The sequence below is a fragment of the Oncorhynchus mykiss genome, unplaced genomic scaffold (assembly GCF_013265735.2).
Source record: "Oncorhynchus mykiss isolate Arlee unplaced genomic scaffold, USDA_OmykA_1.1 un_scaffold_87, whole genome shotgun sequence".
Taxonomy (NCBI): Eukaryota; Metazoa; Chordata; class Actinopteri; order Salmoniformes; family Salmonidae; genus Oncorhynchus; species Oncorhynchus mykiss.
Window position 1 is genome coordinate 257304 of NW_023493659.1, and position 12697 is coordinate 270000.

A 12697-nucleotide genomic window follows, 5' to 3' on the forward strand; every position below is an offset into this window, starting at 1 on the left:
TACAACACAACAACATTTTAACTCTGTGATCGTTTAGTAGCACTGATACAACACAACAACATATTAACTCTGTGATCGTTTAGTTGCCCTGTGATAACACAACAACATATTAACTCTGTGATCGTTTAGTTGCACTGATACAACACAACAACATATTAACTCTGTGATCGTTTAGTTGCACTGATACAACACAACAACATATTAACTCTGTGATTGTTTAGTTGCCCTGTGATAACACAACAACATATTAACTCTGTGATCGTTTAGTTGCTCTGTTACAACACAACAACATATTAACTCTGTGATCGTTTAGTTGCTCTGTTACAAAACAACAACATGTTAAATCTGTGATCGTTTAGTTGCACTGATACAACACAACAACATATTAACTCTGTGATTGTTTAGTTGCCCTGTGATAACACAACAACATATTAACTCTGTGATTGTTTAGTTGCCCTGTGATAACACAACAACATATTAACTCTGTGATCGTTTAGTTGCTCTGTTACAACACAACAACATTTTAAGTCTGTGATCGTTTAGTTGCTCTGTTAGATCATAACAACATATTAACTCTGTGATCGTTTAGTAGCACTGATACAACACAACAACATATTAACTCTGTGATCGTTTAGTTGCACTGATACAACACAACAACATTTTAACTCTGTGATCGTTTAGTAGCACTGATACAACACAACAACATATTAACTCTGTGATCGTTTAGTTGCACTGATACAACACAACAACATATTAACTCTGTGATCGTTTGGTTGCCCTGTGATAAAACAACAACATATTAACTCTGTGATCGTTTAGTTGCTCTGTTACAACACAACAACATATTAACTCTGTGATCGTTTAGTTGCCCTTTGATAACACAACAACATATTAACTCTGTGATCGTTTAGTTGCTCTGTTACAACACAACAACATCTTAACTCTGTGATCGTTTAGTTGCTCTGTTACAACACAACAACATATTAACTCTGTGATCGTTTAGTTGCTCTGTTACAACATAACAACATATTAACTCTGTGATCGTTTAGTTGCACTGATACAACACAACAACATATTAACTCTGTGATCGTTTAGTTGCCCTGTGATGACACAACAACATATTAACTCTGTGATCGTTTAGTTGGATCCAAACTACAGGTTATATTACCTGTTGGTAACAGAGGTACAGACAGGTTTTATTACCTGTTGGTAACAGAGGTACTGAGACAGGTTATATTACCTGTTGGTAACAGAGGTACTGAGACAGGTTATATTACCTGTTGGTAACAGAGGTACAGAGACAGGTTATATTACCTGTTGGTAACAGAGGTACAGAGACAGGTTATATTACCTGTTGGTAACAGAGGTACTGAGACAGGTTATATTACCTGTTGGTAACAGAGGTACTGAGACAGGTTATGTTCCTGTTGGTAACAGAGGTACAGCCAGGTTATATTACCTGTTGGTATTGGTTACAGAGGTACTGAGCCAGGTTATATTACCTGTTGGTATTGGTAACAGAGGTACTGAGCCAGGTTATATTACCTGTTGGTAACAGAGGTACTGAGACAGGTTATGTTACCTGTTGGTATTGGTTACAGAGGTACTGAGCCAGGTTATGTTACCTGTTGGTATTGGTTACAGAGGTACTGAGACAGGTTATATTACCTGTTGGTAACAGAGGTACTGAGACAGGTTATATTACCTGTTGGTATTGGTTACAGAGGTACTGAGCCAGGTTATGTTCCTGTTGGTAACAGAGGTACAGCCAGGTTATATTACCTGTTGGTATTGGTAACAGAGGTACTGAGCCAGGTTATGTTACCTGTTGGTATTGGTTACAGAGGTACTGAGCCAGGTAGACGATGAGTTCCCGTCCTACCGCCTCGTTGCCGTGCATGTTTCCGATGTACTTAAACTCTGGCTCACCTGGGGAAAGAGAAACACAGGTTAGGTCAAAACACACAGGTTAGGTCAACACACACAGGTTAGGTCAAAACACACAGGTTAGGTCAACACACACAGGTTGGGTCAAAACACACAGGTCAGGTCAACACACACAGGTTATGTCAAAACACACAGGTTAGGTCAAAACACACAGGTCAGGTCAACACACACAGGTTAGGTCAACACACAGGTTAGGTCAACACACACAGGTTAGGTCAAAACACACACAGGTCAGGTCAGCACACACAGGTTAGGTCAAAACACACAGGTTAGGTCAACGCACACACAGGTTGGGTCAATACACACAGGTTAGGTCAAAACACACAGGTTAGGTCAACGCACACACAGGTTGGGTCAATACACACAGGTTAGGTCAAAACACACAGGTTAGGTCAACGCACACACAGGTTAGGTCAAAACACACAGGTTAGGTCAAAACACACAGGTTAGGTCAAAACACACAGGTTAGGTCAACACACACACAGGTTAGGTCAACACACACAGGTTAGGTCAAAACACACACAGGTTAGGACAACACACACAGGTTAAGTCAAAACACACAGGTTAGGTCAAAACACACAGGTTAGGTCAAAACACACAGGTTAGGTCAACACACACAGGTTAGTTCAACACACACAGGTTAAGTCAAAACACACAGGTTAGGTCAAAACACACAGGTTAGGTCAAAACACACAGGTTAGTTCAACACACACAGACAGGTTGGGTCAACACACACACAGGTCAGGTCAACACACACACAGGTTGGGTCAACACACACAGACAGGTTGGGTCAACATACACAGGTTAGGTCAAGACACACAGGTTAGGTCAACACACACAGGTTAGTTCAACACACACAGGTTAAGTCAAAACACACAGGTCAGGTCAAAACACACACAGGTTAGGACAACACACACAGGTTAAGTCAAAACACACAGGTTAGGTCAAAACACACAGGTTAGGTCAAAACACACAGGTTAGGTCAACACACACAGGTTAGTTCAACACACACAGGTTAAGTCAAAACACACAGGTTAGGTCAACACACACAGGTTAGGTCAACACACACAGGTTATGTCAAAACACACAGGTTAGGTCAAAACACACAGGTCAGGTCAACACACACAGGTTAGGTCAACACACAGGTTAGGTCAAAACACACAGGTCAGGTCAACACACACAGGTTGGGTCAAAACACACAGGTCAGGTCAACACACACAGGTTATGTCAAAACACACAGGTTAGGTCAAAACACACAGGTCAGGTCAACACACACAGGTTAGGTCAACACACAGGTTAGGTCAACACACACAGGTTAGGTCAAAACACACACAGGTCAGGTCAGCACACACAGGTTAGGTCAAAACACACAGGTTAGGTCAACGCACACACAGGTTGGGTCAATACACACAGGTTAGGTCAAAACACACAGGTTAGGTCAACGCACACACAGGTTGGGTCAATACACACAGGTTAGGTCAAAACACACAGGTTAGGTCAACGCACACACAGGTTAGGTCAAAACACACAGGTTAGGTCAAAACACACAGGTTAGGTCAAAACACACAGGTTAGGTCAACACACACACAGGTTAGGTCAACACACACAGGTTAGGTCAAAACACACACAGGTTAGGACAACACACACAGGTTAAGTCAAAACACACAGGTTAGGTCAAAACACACAGGTTAGGTCAAAACACACAGGTTAGGTCAACACACACAGGTTAGTTCAACACACACAGGTTAAGTCAAAACACACAGGTTAGGTCAAAACACACAGGTTAGGTCAAAACACACAGGTTAGTTCAACACACACAGACAGGTTGGGTCAACACACACACAGGTCAGGTCAACACACACACAGGTTGGGTCAACACACACAGACAGGTTGGGTCAACATACACAGGTTAGGTCAAGACACACAGGTTAGGTCAACACACACAGGTTAGTTCAACACACACAGGTTAAGTCAAAACACACAGGTCAGGTCAAAACACACACAGGTTAGGACAACACACACAGGTTAAGTCAAAACACACAGGTTAGGTCAAAACACACAGGTTAGGTCAAAACACACAGGTTAGGTCAACACACACAGGTTAGTTCAACACACACAGGTTAAGTCAAAACACACAGGTCAGGTCAAAACACACACAGGTTAGGACAACACACACAGGTTAAGTCAAAACACACAGGTTAGGTCAAAACACACAGGTTAGGTCAAAACACACAGGTTAGGTCAACACACACACAGGTTAGGTCAAGACACACAGGTTAAGTCAACACACACACACAGGTTAGGTCAAAACACACAGGTTAGGTCAACACACACAGGTTAGGACAACACACACAGGTTAGGTCAAGACACACAGGTTAAGTCAACACACACACACAGGTTAGGTCAAGACACACAGGTTAGGTCAACATATGATATGAAGTTGCCAAATCCATGTTCAGTCCTAGAGAGTATCACAGAGTAACTACCCATGTTCAGTCCTAGAGAGTATCACAGAGTATCTACCCATGTTCTGTCCTACAGAGTATCACACAGTAACTACCCATGTTCAGTCCTACAGGGTATCACACAGTAACTACCCATGTTCAGTCCCACAGAGTAACTACCCATGTTCAGTCCTACAGAGGATCTACCCATGTTCAGTCCTACAGAGTATCTACCCATGTTCAGTCCTACAGAGTATCTACCCATGTTCAGTCCTACAGAGGATCTACCCATGTTCAGTCCTACAGAGTATCTACCCATGTTCAGTCCTACAGAGTATCTACCCATGTTCAGTCCTAAAGAGTATCTAACCATGTTCAGTCCCACAGAGTACCACAGACTATATACCCATGTTCAGTCCTACAGAGTAACTACCCATGTTCAGTCCTATAGAGTATCTACCCATGATCAGTCCTATAGAGTACCTACCAATGTTCAGTCCCACAGATTATCTACCCATGTTCAGTCCCACAGAGTATCTACCCATGTTTAGTCCCACAGAGTATCTAGCCATTTTCAGTATCACAGAGTAACTACCCATGTTCAGTCCCACAGAGAATCACAGAGTATCTACCCATGTTCAGTATCACCAAGTATCTACCCATGTTCAGTCCTACAGAGTAACTACCCATGTTCAGTCATACAGAGTAACTACCCATGTTCAGTCCTACAGAATAACTACCCATGTTCAGTCTTACAGAGTATCACAGAGTAACTTCCCATTTTCAGTCCTACAGAGTAAAACAGAGTAACTACCCATGTTCAGACCTACAGAGTATCACATAGTAACTACCCATGTTCAGTCCTACAGAGTAACTACCCATGTTCAGACCTACAGAGTATCACAGAGTATCTACCCATGTTCAGTCCTACAGAGTATCACAGAGTAACTACCCATGTTCAGGCCTACAGAGTATCACAGAGTAACTACCCATGTTCAGTTCGACAGAGTATCACAGAGTAACTACCCATGTTCAGTCCTACAGATGAACTACCCATGTTCAGTCCCACAGTGTCACAGAGTATCTACCCATGTTCAGTCCCACAGAGTATCACAGAGTAACTACCGATGTTCAGTCCCACAGAGGGTCACAGAGTATCTACCCATGTTCAGTCACACAGAGGGTCACAGAGTAACGACCCATGTTCAGCCCTACAGAGTATCACAGAGTATCTACCCATGTTCAGTCCTACAGAGTATCACAGGGTAACAACCCATGTTCAGTCCTACAGAGTATCACAGAGTAACTACCCATGTTCAGTCCTACAGAGTATCACAGAGTAACTACCCATGTTCAGTCCTACAGAGTATCACACAGTAACTACCCATGTTCAGTCCTGCAGATCAACTACCCATGTTCAGTCCCACAGAGTATCAACCCATGTTCAGTCCTACAGAGCATCACAGAGTAACTACCCATGTTCAGTCCTACAGAGTATCTACCCATGGTCAGTCCCAAAGAGTATCTACCCATGTTCAGTCCCACAGAGTATCTACCCATGTTCAGTCCCAAAGAGTATCTACCCATGTTCAGTCCCACAGAGTATCTACCCATGTTCAGTCCTACAGAGTAACTAGCCATGTTCAATCCTACAGTGTCACAGAGTAACTACCGATGTTCAGTCCTTCAGAGTATCACAGAGCAACTACCCATGTTCAGTCCGACAGAGTAACTACCCATGTTCAGTCCTACAGGGTATCACAGAGTAACTACCCATGTTCAGTCCTACAGAGTATCACAGAGTAACTACCCATGTTCAGTCCTACAGAGTATCACAGAGAAACTACCCATGTTCTGTCCTACAGAGTATCACAGAGTATCTACCATGTTCAGTCCGACAGAGTAACTACCCATGTTCAGTCCTACAGAGTAACTACCCATGTTCAGTCTGACAGAGTAACTACCCATGTTCAGTCCTACAGAGTATCACAGAGTATCTACCCATGTTCAGTCCTACAGAGATTCACAGAGTAACTACCCATGTTCAGTCCTACAGAGTATCACATAGTAACTACCCATGTTCTGTCCTACAGAGTATCACAGAGTATCTACCATGTTCAGTCCGACAGAGCAACTACCCATGTTCAGTCCTACAGAGTAACTACCCAGGTTCAGTCTGACAGAGTAACTACCCATGTTCAGCCCTACAGAGCATCACAGAATATCTGCCCATGTTCAGTCCTACAGAGTATCACAGAGTAACTACCAATGTTCAGTCCTACAGAGTATCACAGAGAAACTACCCATGTTCAGTCCCACAGAGTATCTACCCATGTTCAGTCCCACACAGTATCTACCCATGTTCAGTCCTATAGAGTAACTACCCATCTTCAGTCCTATAGAGTATCACATATTAACTACCCATGTTCAGTCCAAGAGTATCTACCCATGTTCAGTCCTACAGAGTATCTACCCATGTTCAGTCCCACAGAGTATCTACCCATGTTCCGTCCTACAGAGTATCTACCCATGTTTCCGTCCCAGAGTATCTACCCATGTTCAGTCCAACAGAGTATCTACCCATGTTCAGTCCTACAGAGTATCTACCCATGTTCAGTCCCACAGAGTATCTACCCATGTTCAATCCTACAGAGTATCACAGAGTAACTACCCATGTTCAGTCCTTCAGAGTATCACAGAGCAACTACCCATGTTCAGTCCGACAGAGTAACTACCCATGTTCAGTCCTACAGAGTGTCACATAGTATCTACCCATGTTCAGTCCTACAGAGTATCACAGGGTACCTACCCTTGTTCAGTCCTACAGAGTATCACAGAGTAACTACCCATGTTCAGTCCTACAGAGTATCACAGAGTAACTACCCATGTTCTGTCCGACAGAGTAACTACCCATGTTCAGTCCTACAGAGTAACTACCCATGTTCAGCCCTACAGAGCATCACAGAGTATCTACCCATGTTCAGCCCCACAGAGTATCACAGAGAAACTACCCATATTCAGTCCCACAGAGTATCTACCCATGTTCAGTCCCACAGAGTATCTACCCATGTTCAGTCCTATTGAGTAACTACCCATGTTCAGTCCTATAGAGTATCACATAGTAACTACCCATGTTCAGTCCCAGAGTATCTACCCATGTTCAGTCCCACAGAGTATCTACCCATGTTCAGTCCTACTGAGTATCTACCCATGTTCAGTCCCACAGAGTATCTACCCATGTTCAGTCCAACAGAGTATCTACCCATGTTCAGTCCCACAGAGTATCTACCCATGTTGAAACCTACAGAGTATCTACCCATGTTCATTCCCACAGAGTATCTCCTCATGTTAACTACCCATGTTCAGTCCCAGAGTATCTACCCATGTTCAGTCCTACAGAGTATCTACCCATGTTCAGTCCTACAGAGTATCTACCCATGTTCAGTCCCACAGAGTATCTACCCATGTTCAGTCCCACAGAGTATCTACCCATGTTCAGTCCTACAGAGTATCTACCCATGTTCAGTCCCACAGAGTATCTACCCATGTTCAGTCCTACAGAGTATCTACCCATGTTCAGTCCTACAGAGTATCTACCCATGTTCAGTCCTACAGAGTATCTACCCATGTTCAGTCCCACAGAGTATCTACCCATGTTCAGTCCTACAGAGTATCTACCCATGTTCAGTCCTACAGAGGATCAATCCATGTTCAGTACTACAGATTAACTACCCATGTTCAATTCCACAGAGTATCTACCCATGTTCAGTCCTACAGAGTACCTGGGCCCCCCCCTGGGTGAACACTTTGGTTTTCGCCCTAGCAACACAGCTTCAAATAATCAAAGTTCAAATAATCTAAGTTTGATGGTGAGTTGGTTATTTGAATCAGCTGTGTTGTGCTAGGGGAAACACGAAAACATGAACCCAGGGGGGAGGGGCCCCAGGACCCAGGGGGGAGGGGCACCAGGACCCAGGGGGAGGGGCACTAGGACCAAGGGGGAGGGGCCCCAGGACCCAGGGGGAGGGGCCCCAGGACCCAGGGGGAGGGGCCCCAAGACCCAGGGGGAGGGGCCCCAGGACCCAGGGGGAGGGGCCCCAAGACCCAGGGGGAGGGGCCCCAGGACCCAGGGGGGAGGGGCGCCAGGACCCAGGAGGGAGGGGCACTAGGACCAAGGGGGAGGGGCCCCAGGACCCAGGGGGAGGGGCGCCAGGACCCAGGGGGAGTGTCGCCAGGACCCAGGGGGGAGGGGCGCCAGGACCCAGGGGGAGTGTCGCTAGGACCAAGGGTGGAAGGGCCCAAGGACCCAGGGGGGAGGGGCGCCAGGACCCAGGGCGAGGGGCGCCAGGACCCAGGGGGAGTGTCGCTAGGACCAAGGGTGGAGGGGCCCAAGGACCCAGGGGGGAGGGGCGCCAGGACCCAGGGGGAGTGTCGCTAGGACCAAGGGTGGAGGGGCCCCAGGACCCATGGGGGAGGGGCCCGAGGACTAAGGGGGGAGGGGCCCAAGGACCCAGGGGGAGTGTCGCTAGGGCCAAGGGTGGAGGGGCCCCAGGACTCAGGGGGGAGGGGCCCCATGACCAAGGGGGAGGGGTTCCAGGACCCAGGGGGAGGGGCGCTAGGACCAAGGGGGGAGGGGCCCCAGGACCCAGGGGGAGTGTCGCTAGGGCCAAGGGTGGAGGGGGCCCAGGACTCAAGGGGGAGGGGCCCCATGACCCAGGGGGAGGGGTTCCAGGACCCAGGGGGAGGGGCGCTAGGACCAAGGGGGAGGGGCCCCAGGACTTATGGGGGAGGGGCCCCAGGACCCAGGGGGAGGGGCGCCAGGACCCAGGGGGAGTGTCGCTAGGACCAAGGGGGGAGGGGCCCCAGGACCCAGTGGGAGGGGCGCCAGGACCCAGGGGGAGTGTCGCTAGGACCAAGGGGGGAGGGGCCCCAGGGGGGAGGGGCCCCATGACCCAGGGGGAGGGGTGCCAGGAACCAGGGGGGGTGGGGCGCTAGGACCAAGGGGGAGGGGCGCCAGGACCCATGGGTAGGTGCGCTAGGACCAAGGGGGGAGGGGCTCCAGGACCCAGAGGGAGAGCCCCAGGACCCAGGGGGAGGGGCCCCAGGACCAAGGGGGGAGGGGCCCCAGGACCCAGAGGGTGGGGCCCCAGTACTCAGGGGGGAAGGACCCCAAGACCAAGGGGGAGGGGCCGCAAGAACCAGGGGGGAGGTGCCCCAGTACCCCAGGGGGGAGGGGCTGAGATAAGATTACCAAATTGAGAAAACAGTTGAAGTTCTTCATTTAACCAAAAGATGGCAGCAGATACACACATCAATATGTCTAATAGAGATGGAATCTGACAGCAGGTCCTGGTGTCTTAACTACAACCCCCTTTCTTTCTCCTGGTGTCTTAACTACAACCCTCTGGTCTACATCAGCAGAGTCTTCACTTTCTGTCTCCTGGTGTCTTAAAGAGACTACAACCCTCTGGTCTACATCAGCAGAGTCTTCTCTTTCTGTCTCCTGGTGTCTTAAAGATACTACAACCCTCTGGTCTACATCAGCAGAGTCTTCTCTTTCTGTCTCCTGGTGTCTTAACTACAACCCTCTGGTCTACATCAGCAGAGTCGTATCTTTCTGTCTCCTGGTGTCTTAAAGAGACTACAACCCTCTGGTCTACATCAGCAGAGTCTTCTCTTTCTGTCAACTGGTGTCTTAAAGAGACTACAACCCTCTGGTCTACATCAGCAGAGTCTTCTCTTTCTGTCTCCTGGTGTCTTAACTACAACCTTCTGGTCTACATCAGCAGAGTCTTCTCTTTCTGTCTCCTGGTGTCTTAAAGAGACTACAACCCTCTGGTCTACATCAGCAGAGTCTTCTCTTTCTGTCTCCTGGTGTCTTAAAGAGACTACAACCCTCTGGTCTACATCAGCAGAGTCTTCTCTTTCTGTCTCCTGGTGTCTTAAAGATACTACAACCCTCTGGTCTACATCAGCAGAGTCTTCTCTTTCTGTCTCCTGGTGTCTTAACTACAACCCTCTGGTCTACATCAGCAGAGTCTTATCTTTCTGTCTCCTGGTGTCTTAAAGAGACTACAACCCTCTGGTCTACATCAGCAGAGTCTTCTCTTTCTGTCTCCTGGTGTCTTAACTACAACCCTCTGGTCTACATCAGCAGAGTCTTCTCTTTCTGTCTCCTGGTGTCTTAACTACAACCCTCTGGTCTACATCAGCAGAGTCTTCTCTTTCTGTCTCCTGGTGTCTTAAAGAGACTACAACCCTCTGGTCTACATCAGCAGAGTCTTCTCTTTCTGTCTCCTGGTGTCTTAAAGAGACTACAACCCTCTGGTCTACATCAGCAGAGTCTTCTCTTTCTGTCTCCTGGTGTCTTAACTACAACCCTCTGGTCTACATCAGCAGAGTCTTCTCTTTCTGTCTCCTGGTGTCTTAACTACAACCCTCTGGTCTACATCAGCAGAGTCTTCTCTTTCTGTCTCCTGGTGTCTTAAAGAGACTACAACCCTCTGGTCTACATCAGCAGAGTCTTCTCTTTCTGTCTCCTGGTGTCTTAAAGAGACTACAACCCTCTGGTCTACATCAGCAGAGTCTTCTCTTTCTGTCTCCTGGTGTCTTAACTACAACCCTCTGGTCTACATCAGCAGAGTCTTCTCTTTCTGTCTCCTGGTGTCTTAACTACAACCCTCTGGTCTACATCAGCAGAGTCTTCTCTTTCTGTCTCCTGGTGTCTTAAAGAGACTACAACCCTCTGGTCTACATCAGCAGAGTCTTCACTTTCTGTCTCCTGGTGTCTTAACTACAACCCTCTGGTCTACATCAGCAGAGTCTTCTCTTTCTGTCTCCTGGTGTCTTAAAGAGACTACAACCCTCTGGTCTACATCAGCAGAGTCTTCACTTTCTGTCTCCTGGTGTCTTAACTACAACCCTCTGGTCTACATCAGCAGAGTCTTCTCTTTCTGTCTCCTGGTGTCTTAAAGAGACTACAACCCTCTGGTCTACATCAGCAGAGTCTTCTCTTTCTGTCTCCTGGTGTCTTAAAGAGACTACAACCCTCTGGTCTACATCAGCAGAGTCTTCTCTTTCTGTCTCCTGGTGTCTTAAAGAGACTACAACCCTCTGGTCTACATCAGCAGAGTCTTCTCTTTCTGTCTCCTGGTTTCTTAAAGAGACTCCTGTCTGTGATGTCTCCTGTCTGTGATGTCTCCAGTCTGTGATGTCTCCTGACTGTGATGTCTCCTGTCTGTGATGCCTCCTGTCTGTGATGCCTCCTGTATGTGATGCCTCCTGTCTGTGATGTCTCCTGTCTGTGATGTCTCCTGTTTGTGATGCCTCCTGTCTGTGATGCATCCAGTCTGTGATGTCTCCTGTCTGGGGTAGAACTGTGATGTCTCCTGTCTGTGATGTCTCCTGTCTGGGAAAGAACTGTGATGTCTCCTGTCTGTGATGTCTCCTGTCTGTGATGTCTCCTGTATGTGATAGAACTGTGATGTCTCCTGTCTGTGATGTCTCCTGTCTGTGATAGAACTGTGATGTCTCCTGTCTGTGATAGAACTGTGATGCCTCCTGTCTGGGATGTCTCCTGTCTGTGATGTCTCCTGTATGTGATAGAACTGTGATGTCTCCTGTCTGTGACATCTCCTGTCTGTGATGTCTCCTGTCTGTGATAGAACTGTGATGTCTCCTGTCTGTGATGCCTCCTGTCTGTGATGTCTCCTGTCTGTGATGCCTCCTGTCTGTCATGTCTCCTGTCTGTGATGCCTCCTGTCTGTGATGTCTCCTGTCTGTGATGCCTCCAGTCTGTGATGCCTCCTGTCTGTGATGCCTCCTGTCTGTGATGCCTCCTGTATGTGATGCCTCCTGTCTGTGATGCCTCCTGTATGTGATGCCTCCTGTATGTGATGCCTCCTGCCTGTGATGTCTCCTGTATGTGATGCCTCCTGTATGTGATGCCTCCTGCCTGTGATGTCTCCTGCCTGTGATGTCTCCTGCCCGTGATAGACCTGGGATGTCTCCTGCCTGTGATGTCTCCTGCCTGTGATAGACCTGTGATGCCTCCTGCCTGTGATGTCTCCTGCCTGTCAACACCATAGTACCCTCCAAGCTCGTCATCAAGCTCGAGACCCTGGGTCTCGACCCCGCCCTGTGCAACTGGGTACTGGACTTCCTGACGGGCCGCCCCCAGGTGGTGAGGGTAGGCAACAACATCTCCTCCCCGCTGATCCTCAACACTGGGGCCCCACAAGGGTGCGTTCTGAGCCCTCTCCTGTACTCCCTGTTCACCCACGACTGCGTGGCCACGCACGCCTCCA

At 47.8% G+C, this 12697-nt stretch overlaps 1 protein-coding gene across 1 annotated transcript in view; it reads right to left on the reverse strand.

The window, feature by feature from the left end:
- The window catches only part of LOC110510809 (carboxypeptidase E), a 44866-nt gene that overhangs the window by 18118 nt on the left and 14051 nt on the right, over window positions 1–12697 (reverse strand). The window contains exon 2 of the mRNA XM_036971999.1: window positions 1826–1929. Coding sequence (XP_036827894.1) covers window positions 1826–1929 — 104 coding nt within the window. The remainder of the gene's footprint in view (window positions 1–1825; window positions 1930–12697) is intronic.